The following is a 17,082-nucleotide window of genomic DNA, read 5'->3' as shown; positions in this document are numbered from 1 at the left end:
TAAAGCAAAATTAGATCTACTCTCCAAGCTTGTCGTGGCTTACCGTCAACTGCCCACTAAGTATTATCATGAGTAATTACTGAGTAGGCATCTCTATAAGGTCCCACAGTTCTTTCTGCCCATTGTTATTTAATGTAAGAGAAAGAAGTTACTCTTCTCACACACACAACAGATTTATTCCCAGATTTATTCCCCACTGGCCTCATAATAAAAGTGATCCTTAAGAATAAATCTAAGTAACAAAAAGTGACCTCAGGAATCCTCTTGGTGAAGAGGGTCCAATTTGAGGATAAGTGGAGGCAGTCATGGGACAGCTGGAAAGAATTATCACCGGGGAGGAACCAAGATGAATGGAGCACTTAAAATTCCATAAGGGAAAACTCCCTAGAGAAGAAAGCCCTTACACAAAACAGTTGTTGGATATTAACATTATACCCTCAGAATTTCTCCACTTATAGCATTAGCAGATCTTTTGTCCCCTTTACAGTAAATTTAGTTGCACAAAACATATACCTAAACCCCCCAAAATCCAGCAATAAACCTACTATTGTCCAAAACTTTTTTTTTTTCTTTTTTTTTCAGGAAAGTAGCTCAACAAACATTTTAAAACAACAAATTATCAACATATGTTAGAAACTCGTTATGTTATCTCAGTTGTGATGGAACATAAGCAGATTTTGATAATCTGCAACATTTGCAGTCCTTCACTCCCCTCAGAGGAAAGGAATACTATTAAGAAGCATTGATTCTCCTCTCTCGGTGAAAAGAAATTAATAAAATGGAGGCCTTATGAACTCGGGCTAGGCAAAGAAAATGGGGTCTTTGAGTGTACCTACTAATATAGGAAGGTTTGGGGAATTTTAATTTATTTCAAAGGCAAGCATTTTATCTGTTGGAATCTGAATTTTAATTACCTAATTGCTTTTAGTATTTTGTTGAAATTGTCAGTGGTGGGATCCATGGTGTCCTTTTGTTTTGCAGAACCCTACAGAACTAATGAAAATATTCACATTGCACAACCTAGCAGACAGTAATAAAGTAATAAATGTTTGAAGAACCAAAACCTGAAGCACTCTTAGAAAGTTTGGGCGACATGAATGTTTTTTTCCAAAAACAGGTAAACAATATAAAACCTCTGCAAATGTAAATGACGCAAAATTGACTGTAAATAAGGTCATAACTGTCTAAATGAACTGAAACATGGATTTAAAACCAGTTGGTTGTAATAAAAGTGAAACTGAATAATATAATTGAAAATGAACTAATATTCTGGTTTGGAAATCGGATGTTTAAGACATCATTCTGGCATCACTTCACTGCTTTTGCGTAAGAAAGGGCAGCCTTTGTAAATAACCACTGATTAAAGTGGCTTGTTACTTAAATAGTATTCAAAGTAAGACACAATGAAGATGCCACAATGATGGAGTTCTCAATTATATTACAATAAATTTAGCCGGTGTTATCACAGTTATAGAATTCTTTACACTGTGATAAGATCAAAATAATTGATTAGTGTGCTTTCTACTGAGAATCTGAACAGCATGAGAAAGTATGTATCTGAATGTTAATAGTATGCAGAGAAGTGGCATTTACATAAAGATACCCTTCCACTGGCTATTTACCTTTAGAACGATAGTATGTGATAGTTTGAACTGGCTTCACAGACGCAAGTAAAGCAATCTTATTGACAAAGCATCTCATGATAAATATCATCTTGTAGCCCAGAGAGTATTTAGAGGACAGATTTTATTATCATAAATTTCAGAATACAAAATATCATTCACTGCTTAGACATTCAAAGTTTTTACTGAATTCCACATACTTTTCAAGTTAAGATGGAGCTGAAAGGAAAATATGGAACTGATATTTTTATTATGTAAACTTAAGACTCTCAGCCTATGATCAGCTGTGATTGTTACAACATGTAGATGTTGCTATCTAAGATGTAAAGTAGAGATTTAGGATTTTAGCTAATTATAATTCAGAGGGATATAAATCTGACATTGGCTTCAGGTCCAAATATCAAAAAAATACTTGCAAGAAAGTAAGTCAAACTATTCCATATAATAACAAAAATCTATGGTCATATTAACAGATGTCCAAATTTATATTTTAAAACCTACCTAAAATACTGTTTTTCTGAAAGATGCTATACTGTATATTCATAAACACTACACACTTCTCTATCTACAAAATACTGATATAAATACTTATATATGAAATATTAAAAAATTCAAATTGAAAACTTTATGAAGATTTATCACACAAATATACATATAAACACTGAACTTGGTGTAACAGTATTTCAAAGGCAGTCTGATGAAGAGGTATGGATGACAGTGTAAGCTGTGATACAGATGGCTAAGTTGTCACTGGTATATCAAAGGAATAATATCGGCTAAGAAAGACTAACACAGTTAATGGAAAGGCTGCTATATTTTAGGATCACTTTGGATCTCATGCTTCTAGTAAATGTCAGTTACTAGAGATGAAATTATTTTTTTCATCCAGAAGGAATTCTCCCTCTCCCACCAAAAATAGTTTAAGCTAAAAATCAGGAGTTACCTTAAATCTAGAATAATTTTCCTTTTGAGCTAATACAATCTACGTAGTATTGGTCAAACCTGGTATAACAGAGTCCTAATATGCTGTATGTAATTTATTGACTCAACTCATGTATTTCGTTGATGTTAATAATAATTTATATTTTTATCCATATTTCTCTAAGATCTTAAATTTTTGTTAATGCAAAAAAACTCAGCAATACCCCCCAAATAGCTATTTAAGTGAAGAAATTAATCACTTTCCTCCACCTTTTGCAGCCAAAGCTGCAAAGTGGCACCATAGGCAACAAAACCCTACTTTTCAATTAACTTCCAAAAGCAGATGAAAGTTGAAGAAATCCAAAAAAAAGGACTCCAAGATCAGAGGAGAATCTAGGAAAGGTTAAATGTCTGTGCTGTAAATAAGACCAGTGGTTTACAAAAGAAACTTAGGATGATGATATAAATCCTGTTTAAGCATTGGATAGCATCTTGGGACTTGAAAGGTACAGGCACAGTCTGAAAGCAGAAGCTCCAGAACCATAAACATCACTAATGGCCAATTAATGGTCACTGAAATAAAGCACAACCTTAAAGACTGGGGAAAAGACTGCTTTCACATTAAGAAAAGCAGCAGCAGCTAAGCAAGGGAAAAACGTCTAGCTGAAGGCACAGCTGTGGCTTGAGGAATTAACACCCCCTGAAGGATTTTGCATCTTATAATCTAGAGGTAGACAACAGGATCGGTAACTGTCTAGAAACCAAACCATTTTATAAAAGGATAAGACCCCAAACTGGTTGTGGGGAAGGGATGAGAGTATTGTAAAGGAGGAAAAAAAAAATAAAAAATAGCCCCTTCAGTTCTAACTTCTTGTGCAGGTTTAAGCCCTGCCGGGATCTGAGAGCACATTGCTGTTGCCCCTCCCCCACCCGCGGCCGGTCGGGCTGGAAGTTAGGCACAGACCCCGGCTAAAGTAACAAGGAATTTAATACAACAGAGTGATAGAACAATCTGAACAACAACAGTAACAATGATAACAAAAATAAACAGCAATAACAGTGAACAAGACAAAAGATGTACAGAGAAATACCGCTAGATGGTTAAGGAGCAAGCCCGCCGCGTGCAAGCGACCCCCAAAACCAGAAGCGAAAGTAAAAAGGCTCCGCCCCTGGACCTGACGTCAGCATGGTATGAATAACCCGGCTGGAGATCCCTTCCCCCTCTCTCTCTGCTGGGGAAAAACTTGACTCTATCCTAGCTGAACCAGGACACTTCTGTTGCAGAAGACCTCTCAGGTTTCAACATGTCTTGTTGTCAACCAAGACCCTCCCTGGTGGCCATTATTGCCAGCTCTACAGTATCAACTCTGTGGGGCTTTATATTCACATCAAATTCAGGACACAGATGTTAAGGACTGACTGCTTTGAATATGTGGTGGTGATGATTGATAGGTAAGAACTAATTTGTAATGATAATGACAAATAATGCATGACAGTAAGTTATTAGCACAACTGCTGTTACTAATGTTTGTCAGTCCAGTAAAATGGGGTTGGTTTTTTGGATGTTGTTGTTTTTTTAAAAAGTTTAAGAGGAACAGTTAAGAAAGTCTCAAGTGGCACATAGCACAGTGATACACAGGCATCCCTGACCTTCAGGTCATTTTCAGTTAAAAAGCAACGTTACTGAAAAATAAAGAGTGGAAATATAGAGTACACTTTGATCGGTTCACTGATGCAAAAATAAATCTTGAAGAACCAGTTAGTACATACTCTAATCTTTTCTCTTCAAGTATGCACCTTTTGAATGCCAGTAAATATTTTCTGGGATGGTGACATCAATGAGTTTTCAGCTACTTCATTCAAGCAATAATTGAAATGTTTCTATAGATCCAACATCTGATCTAGTCACCATATAATGAAATGATATGCAGCAAAAATCAGTTACTTCACAGTCATACTCCAGGTAAGAGTGTTTTGGTATTTTGACAGGGTTAAAAATACCAAATGGTATATGTATATGTATATAAATGGTATACCAAATACCAATGGTTAGAAAATTGTCAGCAGGTCAGATGTAAACATTTTGTGACAGATTTACAGATTCTTAATGAGAAGACAGCCTTTCAATGAACTAGTTACAGCTAGGAAAAAAAAAGAGGGAAAAAAAGGAAAAAAAAAATTGAATGTCTGTTACTCTTCCATTAGCATCAGAGCAACATTATGACTCTTCAATTAGTAAATACAGTTTTGTTAAGACTGCCAAAATTAAATAAATCATAAAAAAACAATTTTCATATTGTTGTGGCTGTCCTTCCTGACAAACAAATCTACCACAGGTGCTTTCCGCTTCCAGAATCTGGGTTTTCTAATAGACTTTAAAAATGATGATGCAAACAAGCACAAGAAACCTTATAAGAAGCTCTGCAAAACAGAAAACAACTCATCAGTGGCCTATTTAGTGAATATCAGACTCAAGACATTTATAGCTTCAGGTGAGCCTAACATCATCTTTCCCATCTGCTGTTTAGATCAGTCATTCCAGACTGAATCTTAGGTGCCATTAACAAAAGCAAGAAACGTCTTTCTGTACACTTATATGATTTAATAACAAAAACAACCTACTAAGCGACAAAGCAGCTATTTACTCAATAACTTAGCTGATCTGTAGAGGACAAGTACATAGTTCCCCACTACATTAGCTGAAGCAGTAGGTTTAACTACCAGAGGCCTACATACATGTGTTGGTATATGACTCAGAAGTCTGTAACGTTGGCACCTGTATTCTGGAAAGCCTGAACATGATATTATGAAGAACAGGACTTGAGAGGAGTTTATCAATTTTCTATCCAAAGCATGGATGGATGTTGTATCAGTCATACATACAATGTGTGTGAGAGAAGAGTATCTAACCTCTTTTGAAACACTTCCAGCTATGCATGAATACATATACCAGTTTTACCCTTTCCTAGTCTTCTGCAACCTCCTCTATCTCTGTGAGCTTTAAACAGATTGTTGCTGGTATTTTTCTGATTGGGTCTTGAATTTCCATCTAAAGAATTGGAAATCTGATGTTCAGATGGGAGCCGCCTGGTTTCCTATCTTAAGAGAAAGCTTTAGTTTCACACCTCAAGACATGGATATATGTTCTTATGAAAATAAACCAAAGATTTGTGATCTGAAGAATCTCAAAAACTAAACATACCTACTCTGGATATGAGTGAAACATGGAAAAGACAGATAATCATTTATGCCAAAGGTGCCAACTGGGGTTTGAGTGGGGAACTGTTTAACAAAATTTGCTTAGAAGAAAAAACATAGAGTAGCTCACAATAATTTGCACATTAACTCATGTATTATTTGAAGGTTTCCAGAAGCTCAGTCTGAGATAAAATACAGCGGTATAGAGGATCATCAGAAATCTTTTTTAGTAACAGAGAAGTCACCGTGTCTGCCATCTCTTCTGGTACAAAAGACAACACAGCATAAATTAGTAACTTTTAAAATGCATGTCTGAGGTTCCTTTTAAGGTGTTTCAATCAGGAGCTATTGAAATAACAGTTGACATACTCAAAGAAAAATCCAGAATACCTCAGGAAGGGCTTATTCTTGTAAAAGAACAAAAACGAATATGTAACCTTAGTTAAAGAAAGAACATGGCTTTGTGATTTGGAAAATGTTTGTTCTCAGGAGCATAACCGAACCTATACTTGGTCACACAAGGTTCCATATATTCTAATGGAAAAATACAAAGGAGCATTATGAGTTCTAAAATAGCTTGAGAAAAAACAGGTAATTAGAGAAGCTAATTAGCAAAAAAAAAAAAAAAAAAAAGTAAGTACTGCTTTGCTGTAAACTTTAATTGGTGAGAATCATTCATTTATTTTGTCTTTTCTTATAGCACATTCAGATAATGAAAAAAACCAGCAGCTGTATTTCCATTAAAACGCTAGGTAAAATGCATTTTCTACATTACTTACCTGTTTTCATTTCTAACAAACGCTTTTTCTTTTGTTGCCTCTCTTGTTTTTCTTTCTCTGCTTTCTCTTTAGCTATTTTAGCACGCCTCTGTTTTTCTTCTGCTTCTCTTCTCCTCATATTCTCCTTTACTGCTTGCTACAAAAGAAAATAGTGCTCCATTAAAAACGAAGTCTTAGCAAAAAATAAAACTGAACCTTAAAAAACAAAGAAAAAAGCTTTAAAATAACTTCTCCTAACTAACCTTAAATTATCAAGCCAAGTAAATATTTTACATTCCATCTTTAGTACATTTTATTCAATAGAGTAAGTAAATTCAGAATAAATACATTAAAAGCGTATCAATTGCCCCTAAATAGGGATTATAAATTCAGCAAGAAATGCCTCGTAAGAATACACGTTAATGTAGAAGGAACTTAAAATATCTAAACCAACTGGTTTTACAAAACTGTATGCATGTTACTATTTGTATTTCTAGAATACTTTCAACATTTATGCTTTCTCATGCTGCCAGTAATAGCAAACAAAGCTGCTTGGGTGACTTAGTTGTGCATTTTTCTTCTCCTTATCCACATATGCATTAATTCACTGGGTTTATAAATTCTTGTCTTCTGGTTAATACCCATGTAACACTGTTTATTTTGAATTATAAATAAGCACTGCAAAGCTTCCAATGAAGCCAAACCAGAACTATGAGTTTCAGAGTTTTTAAATCATTATTTTGCACATTCAGACATTAAGCAAACAAAAATGTGTCACATTCAATATTTTTTTAACAAAGCTATTTTTGGATTACCTTTTCTTTATTTGTGTCTTGCATTAAATGTAGAGTGCCATGCACCTATTCTTCATTGTAGAAAGTTTTTCTTTGCAGAATGCAGTTACACACAAAATCTCATCTTTCACACTAGATCAAAGTGTCCCCTCCTACAAAATGGCTAACATCTTCACAAGGCCTGAGGCAGAGGCTGCACGTTTGCAGGGATAATTAATGTCTCATGTTGGTTTTAGAGGGAAAAATGTCCAGCCTGCACTCAGAAAAAAAAATGTAAGAATGGACTAAAGGGTACTATAAAGCACAGGATGAATGTGAATTTCTGTTGGGTTTGTGTGTGGCGGGGTTTTGGTACCAGAGGAAAGGACTACAGCAGTGGCTCCTGTGAGAAGCTTCTGGAAGCTCCCTTGGCTCCAAGTTCAGACCCGCCTCTGGCCAAGGCCAAGACAATTAGTGACAGTGGCTGCACCTCTGTGATCACGTATTTAAAGAATGAAACCTGAGAGGAGGAAGAGTTGTGAGGGAAACACCTATGAAAACACTGAGGTCAGGAAAGAAAGAGGAGGAGGAGAAAATGTGTTGGAGCAGAGCCTCCCCTGCAGCCCGTGGTGCGAGGGCAGGCTGTGCCCTGCAGCCCATGGAGGTCCACGGTGGAGCAGATGCCCACCTGCAGCCTGTGGAGGACCCCACACCGGAGCAGGTGGCTGTGCCCAAAGATGGCTGTGGCTCTGAGGGAAGCCCGTGCTGGAGCAGTGTGTGGCTGGGAGGACTGCAGCCCAAGGGAAGGACCCACACTGGAGCAGTTTGTGAAGAACTGCAGCCCACGGGAAGGACTCATGTTGGAGAAGTTCACAGAGGACTCTCCCCTGTGGGAGGGACGCCACACTGGAGAAGGGGAAGAGTGTGAGGAGTTCTTCCCCTGAGGGGAAAGGAACAGCAGAAAAACATGTGATGCACTGATCACAACCCCCATCCCCTGCCCTCCTGTGGAGGACAAAGTAGAGAAATAGAAAGCAAAGCTGAGCCTGGGAAGAAGGAAGGGGTGGGGGAAAGGTGTTTTAAAGACATGGTTGTAGTTCTCACTGTTCTACTCTGATTGGTAAATTAGTGGTGGTGGTGTTCAAATTAAATTCGTGTTCTTTTTGTTCGTCAAGCAAGTCTGTCTTCTGCCTGTAACCAGAACTGGTAATTCATCCCTCCCTGCCCTTGTCTCAATCCCCGAGCATTTCAATTGTATTTTCTCCTCACAATCCCTGAGGGGTGAACTGAGTGGCTGCATGGTGCTCAGTTGCCCTCTGGGCTTAAAACATGACAGGATTACAGCAATATTTGCACAGGCCTTGTTTGTAGTATCACTGCAATAGATAGTGACCAAAGGAAGGAAAAAAAAATAAATCACATAAATCTTGTGAGGAAATACCTGTCTTTGATAACTGGAGAAGAATAAGCTTTCAGTGATGAAAATTTACAATGAAATGGACTTTTTAAACATAGCAAAGCTGTATTTCTACACTGCCTTCTCCACAGTCACCTCTGTCAATTTTCTTGATACTGGGGGAGAAGAAGAGAAGCCTACTACAAAATGATAAAATTCTGTATTGAATTTATTTTAGCAAATTATTTGCTGATTTTCAGACTGGGCATTCTGTAAAATAAACCACTGGGCAAAACTCAAATGGGACTCAAACACAGGTACAATTTTGGCAGAAATAACACACTTTCCTAACACAGTGACCAAGGAAATTTCTACTTTGCATCTACTTTATCCAACAAAATAATATCAGTAGGACTCAGCCTCCTCCCTTCTAATCACACTGATCAATTGGGCTCTATTTAGTAGCTCACACCTTCATATTCAGTGCAAACTGGATGGTTCGGTGTATCATACCTTGCCTCCAGCCTTTTTCTAGCAGGACACTGGTCTTCCATAAGTTCTGTGCCATAACTTAAAATTTCAAGATTATGATGTCTTGGATACCATTTAAGACACCTTTCCAGGATACTAGGAACTTCAGGTTTTAGGTCTCATTTGAGACACCAGGTAGACATTCCACTAACTGTACTGAGTATGCATCTCCCTTGACTAGAACACAAGATTACATGCTCAAGCTCACATTCAGATGCCAATGTTTAGAGGTCTGTGCCCTAGACCCAAATCCTATCCTATATGTTCTGTGTATTTTCAACACAAAACATAGGTGTCTAAAGTTCTGCAAAATGTTTATACCAAGAATTGTCACAAACTTGACTGAGACAAACACGTTTGTTTCACACATTGTTTGCATTTCAAAGATTAAATGTCTTAACACTTCCTTGCTCAAAAGGCCTAAAAAGTTAGACATGGTCTGACCACATCTGCTATATAAGAGCTGCATTTCATTCAGCATACAGCATGGTATGCAAAGTTAATTTTCAGAAGAATTACCAAAGTATATGCCTTTGGTATTTTGCATACCATGCCAAAGACTAGAGTTCCCAAGATGGAGGCATTGTTGGGTTCTCTGTTGTGCTTTCCAGGATCGTTTCTGATTTTTATTCAAGTATTGCACAATATAAAAGAAAAATACTGTAAAGTCTAGGAAACAAACTTTTACTTGTTTGCTCTTCTTCTGATTGTTTAAGTTATGTTTCTGCTGCAGAGCAATGAGAGAAAGGCTTTCTATACTCCTATGATTAGTGTATTATTATGGACATAGGACTAGTTCACTCATGGCCTCTAAGAAAATTCTAACCATTAGACATACACAAGAGGAGGAAATACTACAATTGCTTCATCGTATTTCAGAAAGCTATTCTTCCAAGGAAAGAAATGAGCCTGTTAGCAGTACCTCTGATGCTGTGAATGCACAGAATGAGGTTAATAGAGGTGTCTGATACCTAAGATGTTCCACTGACTATACCAGGAATTTAGCTTCAGGAGTTAAAGCACTGAAGGTAAAGTGCTCCACCCAATTTTTTGGATCTGGCCAACTAACAGTGCTCTAGATTTGGTGCTCATAAAGCGTAAATAATAGCTGTCACAGCAGCCAAGTATCACTAAAGTACAAAATGCAGTCCAAAGATAGCTATGAACCTGAAGTCTGTAGCTCCAGATTTAAACATTCATTAACTGAGAATGAAAAAAAGTATTATAAGTATGTAAGTACTGTATGTAAACTATCAACTTGCTTGACAACAAGGGTGACTGAACTTTCCCACATCTACTGGTGACTTCAGTAGTCTCTTAGTTTTGGACTTTTTAAGAATCCAATGATTTTTCAGCACTAAACTTAAAAGTCTTTTGAGCAAAGTTTTCTAGGATGCTAGACACTTTCAGTTTCTGTCAGTAATCAAGACCAATGCTAAACAATTCTGAAAATTAGACCTCAGGTGTTTCACGCTAAACATGTCAGAAATCTTTTCCAAAATGTTTCAAAACTGAGTAGCTACTCAATATTTACTTTAGTGTCATTGGACAGTAAGGGGTTTCAGGCCTTATCTACACACCTATTTCATATAGCCTTCAAACTTTTCTCTGCAGGACAGAAATATTAATTTTCCTCAAGGTTTCTTCTATCATGTTCATCAATAATATCTGTTTCAAAGCATTAATTAATCCAGCTTTATAACACTGCTGTGAAGTGGGGGTTAGTATCAGTGCTAATTTTACAGACACAGAAAAGAAATATGGGGGAATTAAGGTAAAGCACAACCAATTTTTTGAGTCTCCAATTCAAGATGAATTTAGAATTCTACAGCTTTTAAATGGGAGTTGTGGTTTAAACATCAGAAATTGAAGTAACAGAAATATTTCATAAAATTTAGCAATTTTGAGATCAGACTCCTGAGTTTCAAATTAGGCACTGATCAGTTAGGAAAACATAATCAATGCCCATGTTGAAAAATCTGGCATATGTGACATGCCAAGCAAAATTATTCTGATTGAAGGTGGTGACTTCTAGGATTTTAGCTGTTAAAACTCTGAAGTAGCAGTGGCCTTACATGTTCCAATCTTCACCTTTTACAGTATGTTTGCTAAATATGGATTCCATTTTAAGTACTTTCCTCAAAATAGATGGACACAGACATTTCAAACCCTTTCTCAATATCTACCAAAGAAGTATTTTTCCCTATTTACACCCTCAGAGAGGTCTGAAATAATTTAAAAAAAACAACCAAACAAAACCAAACAAGACTGGGAAACGTGCAAGCAACTTATTTAAGTGTCTTGTAATGATAAGCATTAGGCTGCAATGAGGAGTAGACAGTAAAATGACTAATTGAATCTTCCTACAGATCAATAGGCATGGGTTGGATCGTTGCTCTAGATTTTGTCACAAAGCTCATGCTCAGATAACATTCCTGCAGGAGTGCAGGCAGTAAGTTAAGCTATGTAATCATAGGTAGCCAGATGTGACACGAGTCACCTTTTCCACGTTATCCAAGTTAATAAATTCATACACAGTTGGGGACCTGCCTTTTTATTCTTCCATTTCTTCATTGAGAAAGAGTTGCTTACCAGCCAAGTGTTCAGAATCCAAGAGAAAAAAATATTTTTTGCAAAGAAAGCTTAAAAAAACCCCACCGAGAACAGCTACAACCTCCACACAAAATCAACCTCTCCCTGCGCCTCTAACTTTACCCATCTGAACGTAGTTATAAATCACCATGATAACAATCCCCACTAACATTAATTAAGAGCTCTATGAATGTATTTTGAACTTGTATAGCCATCAGCTTTCCCAAAGTTGTTTGGTTATTTTAAACTGAGGGATATATCAGTCTTGAGCATGTATTCTGAAGTATATCATCGAGTTAACTGTACTTGTTCCAGAAGAATTACATTGACAATGGTAAAAGAACCTGTAATATTTTGGAGAACATCTAATTTTTCCAAGAAGACTGTTTATAGTAATATATAAACGGCTCCAAATATATAAAGAAATATCCTGCTGAGAAACTTTTCAGAAAGGTTTTTTGTTAAAAATCTTAAATCACATTTTGGTAGCATTTAAAAAAAACCCAAACAACGCTTACTATTAAAATTTGTAAGCATAATGAAAATGCATTTGGACTCAAAAAATACCTAAATAAAAATAAAAATAGATTTCAAAAATAGCTCAAGCTTTTATGACGAGCTAGTATGTGCAAACATTTCTATAAATAATGCAGATGCTGCCCTGTGATACAAGTACAGAACCAACCTCCACATCTATGGCTACTTTAGATAATTCTAAGGCAAAGCTCTGCTAACTAACAGTGAGTCTGAATTATGGCTATAACTATGTTCCGAGCTCTATACAAAATGACCTAAGCAACAATAACCTGGATCAGCCTAATGTCTGTTTCGGAATTATAATTCAAATTTCAAAAATAATAATAATTCTTTGCCTCTCCCTCCAAATCATCCTTTTTAAAGGGAAAAAAACAAAGTAATAATTTAAAATGCATAAAACCTAAAATCCTAAACAATCTAATATAATAAAAATTAAAGGTCCTCAGAAACAGACCAAGTTTAAGGAAAATAATGCTATTTCTTTAAGACAGGATAAGGAGCTCTGAGTTTCCATAGCGGGGAGCCTACTTACAGACACAAACCTTGACACTGGTCAAGTGCTGCAGGCAAAAGAAAGATTAAACGAAATAAAATCTTTGGTCTGGATTTTGCATGGGAAGAGCGTGCATTATAAATATAGAATAATTGTTAGAATATTTATTTTTAAGTAAACAACAAGCATCCTTTAAACAGAAAATGCAGTTGTATTGAAAAAAGGCAGAGACTTTCAGGTTTTTCCCCTTCAGGTTATACAGGCTCAGTTTTAAATTACATTCATTGTTATTAGGAATTTCCAATTCTTTCAGAAAGAAATAATGCATAAATAATAATTCAAAATTCCATTATCCTTAGGACATTTAGGATGTGCAAAGTAAAATTTCTGATATGAGTATCAGACACTGTTTGAGGAGGAAGAAACTTATTGTTAGTTTGTTCAGTAACTGAAAGATTACAAAAATAATTTCTAAGGAACATTAGGCACAAAAAAAACAGACCGTACCATGAACATTGTCCTGAAGTTGTTTAAGTCTGTTAAAAACTCCTCCACTGAAACTTTCTTTAGATCAATGGCATAATATCCCATCACATTCTGGTACAGTTTTTCCATGTTCTCATGCATCAGTGAAAGTTTCTGAAAATCTTCTTTGGCATGAACCAGAAAGCTGTACACTACTGTTAAGGCTGCAATAATACTCAGTGAACCCAGTCAAACCTAGTTTTTACTTAACAATGATCTGCATTTCATACACATTTTTCATTTACATCAAATGAAGTATCAAAAGAATCCCTTCCATGTCATATATGCTGCTTCCTAGTATTTACTGTGTATATTAGGCCTATGAATAAATCAGGGTGCTTTCATAAAATTTTCTCAACCACTTTAAATTTAAAGATTATTCCATTAGCGTATAATTTGTTATGAAATTAAATGTATGGGACTTATTATTCAAGCACCTATGTTGTTTAGTATCACTGTCTAATTGAAACTAAAGGTTTAGGTATAAAAATTACAATTTACATGGAATTTAGGTACAGATACCAGTAACTAACCTGAATACTTTAATATATCAAGAAATAGTATAGTTCCTACTAAAACTGGAGTAAAAATAGAAATATTAATAAACCATATTAAAAGTAAAACCCATCAAAGATTTAAAATTTCATCTTAACAGCTGTTGTAGCAACAGCCATGTATTCATTTCTGTTCCTGGTGACTGCAACAGGTATTTATGCTTTTTTTAAGGTTATTTGCAATGCCAATATAACTTAATTAAATCAGAGGTGAAAACAATAGAACCACCTCTACAAGAGACAGACAATTTATAAACAGCCCCAAAATCCTGCATAACATAAATAAAATAAAAAACCCCTCATGTTTATTCAAGACTTTTGATAATACAGTTTGTCAAAGAAGCTCAAAGAAGAAATATTGTGAATAGTTATTTCCTTATGTAGGACAACTTCATAAAGTGTTTACTTTAATGGAATGGTAGTTAAACAAATATTTATGTTCCATTATTTTCCTGCTGCAGGAAAGACAACAAAAGACAAGAAATGGCAATTTTACCTTTACTCCCAATTGCCCACCCCAAATATTGCAAAAGATAATTTACTGTATTTGTATACATACACTATGGTCACTTTATTTTATGAAGCACAGGATTTTTAATCAAGTGCATTAAAATCTAGACAAATAGAATTTTTGTCCAACATGTTGTTTTAAATACACAGTAATAATTTACTGCTAGGTGACTGATTTCACTCTTCAGGTTTTTATACTGCACTCTTCTTTTAGTTTTGTTTAGAGGCTGAATCCCATTTGAAGCTCACTATTAAATGTCCTTCTGGTTTGTTAATGTTGTTTTTAAAATACCAAGTAAGCAGTTCTGGCTTTCCTTTTATGACTTAGAATCCATGTAAGAAAGTCATACAATAATGTTCTCAGACACATGCAGGAAATGAGATATAATGCACATTCACAACATTAGTAGCTTATATACATATATGTAGAAACAAGCATTTCCACATCCTCTTTATTTTTGATCCTACAATTTAGGGTACTTATTATTTGTGATTCTTAGATCATTAACAGAATTTAGGGAACACTACACTATATTTTGCAAATATGAGGCTGTTTATTTCCACAGAGGGCAAAGGGAAATTAGATAAATTTGTTTTGTTGTCACTAGGTATAAATGCCATACATCAAACATTCCAGTAACCTTCTTCAGTTTTCTATGAGAAAGAAAAAGTTAAAATTATCAACAAAATGGATACTCCTGAAAAGGAAACCTGGGGGGTGTGGGGAGGCGAGACAGACAAAATTTCTTTGATATTCTGCAAGACATTGCTAAAATTTCAACTATGTCAAGAGCCCATATAGGCTGCTTAGTTTATACTGTTAAAACTGACTCCCCTTCAGTATGTGGTGCACAGTCTTAAACTCAAAATACAGCACTCTGGAAAGATGTTTTACTATCCAGTCTTTCAGTGCCAGACACAATGAATCCTAAGATTTTTATTCTCCATCTGGTGCATTATGGGATACCCTAAGGTCTTGTCATTCTACTGAGACTGTGCTTCAATTTAGGTATTTTTAATAAGTCCTCTTCCTTTTTTCCTTAAACATGGCTTTTGTTAGCCAGCACTTGCTAAACTGGAGACAACAGGGAATACTACTGAGTATACCAATCCCAACTGTAATTATTATGAACAGGTTGATATATATGCATTATCAGCTACACAATTCATTGGCTTTGGATGAATGAAGACAGAAGTACAGCAGAGCTGCAACACAGGTGGGAGGAAAAGAAAATCAAGAAGTTAGGTGTTTGTTAACTTTTTCTGAAGTGGCTTCACTTCACGGGCTGCCTTTTTGGACTCGTGGGACTACAGATCATCATTCTGCTCATTAATGGAACAGGAAAGCAATCCAGGGCTAAGATGAGTAATATCTGTGGCAAAATTTCTAACTGCTATATGTTTGATCTTGCATATTCATGGCAGCTCTTTTCATAGAGAATTGCTTGTCTGAAGTTTATACTGATTTTAATATACTGTGGTATATACAATACTAATATGCTGCAGAGTATCAAACCAAGTAAAACCAGCCATTACCTCAGAACAGATAATGAATGATGTTAATCTGTACCAAACATTTGTTTAAAAGACTCCATATTCACAACTTGCGATTTTTTCACAACCTAACCTATATATTAAGTGAAGACATATATTAATTGAAAAAGTAGTATCATTCTGCATATGAACAAAAGATGAACAGGTGAATAGATGCTGCACATATTTTAGCAGAATCTTCAAAATGGAACTGAAACTAGCCAGCAACAGTCTCCGTAAAGACACACAACTTTTTGAAGACTGGTGCAAACAAAAAGACTTTGAGGTCACTTCAAACCAGCATTTCAACAAATGATTTTCTATTAAGGCCAAAGGATGTGAAAGTTGTAGGGCTCTACTGAAGATCTTCTACATCAAGTTCTTGGGAAAATAGTTGAAATTGTCTGAAAAATATATGTCATAGAGCCTTCCTTTTATATACATATAACAAGGTTCAACAGTAAAAATCTGTATCTGAATATAATAGTTCAAAAAAACACATAGAAATATTTAATTTTTAATTTAGTACCTTCTGAAGAGTATTTGTCAAAAATACCTTCTCCTTGCCTCATTCACTCCTACTTATCTCTGTGTTATAATACTAAAACAAATTGTCATGTATTTCTATCACACAGAGCTGCTGCATCCAGTCTGTATATCCCATATATTATGAGCAAAACCAGTGCTAGCTGTAATACACACCTGCAGTCCAGACCAAATATTAAAGACCTGTATAATGGAATTATATACTTAAATTTACATTGTTTGTCAAAGCCCTATCTCATTACTTGTCCACATAGTCAACATCTTGAGCTTCTCCCAAAGAGCAACATACAATTTTTTTTCAACAAACAAGCTCAGGTCCTGTAATCTTCCAAAGTCCTTAGGATTCAGGGACATATTACAGACTTCAGTTTGTTTACGTTGCACAGAGGGAAGTTCAAACTGAGGTCTATTAAATAACTGACAGTTTAGAGGCAACATGTAGTCTCTTTCTTGCAGTTGAAATGGGTTTTTCTATCTCACTTGAATCAGGCTCCGATTTGGATAAGTGTTGTTCCTTCTCTTTTTGTAATGTCAACAAATCAACTTAAACAACAAGAAAGATGAATAGAGAACTAATCAAAAAGAAAGGACTC

The 17,082-nt window shown here is 35.7% G+C and overlaps 1 protein-coding gene across 2 annotated transcripts in view; it reads right to left on the bottom strand.

The window, feature by feature from the left end:
• DIAPH3 (diaphanous related formin 3) overlaps window positions 1-17,082 on the bottom strand; it is a 255,321-nt gene that overhangs the window by 74,685 nt on the left and 163,554 nt on the right. For both annotated transcript variants that reach the window (XM_074912215.1, XM_074912225.1), the window contains 2 exons: window positions 13,329-13,493; window positions 6,521-6,656 (listed from right to left, as the gene is read on the bottom strand). In XM_074912215.1, the coding sequence (XP_074768316.1) occupies window positions 6,521-6,656; window positions 13,329-13,493 (301 nt within the window). The remainder of the gene's footprint in view (window positions 1-6,520; window positions 6,657-13,328; window positions 13,494-17,082) is intronic.

Source organism: Athene noctua, chromosome 1 (assembly GCF_965140245.1).
Source record: "Athene noctua chromosome 1, bAthNoc1.hap1.1, whole genome shotgun sequence".
NCBI classification, from domain to species: Eukaryota; Metazoa; Chordata; class Aves; order Strigiformes; family Strigidae; genus Athene; species Athene noctua.
The sequence above is the reverse complement of the archived record's forward strand: the minus strand, read 5'-3'. Positions and strand labels throughout refer to the sequence as shown.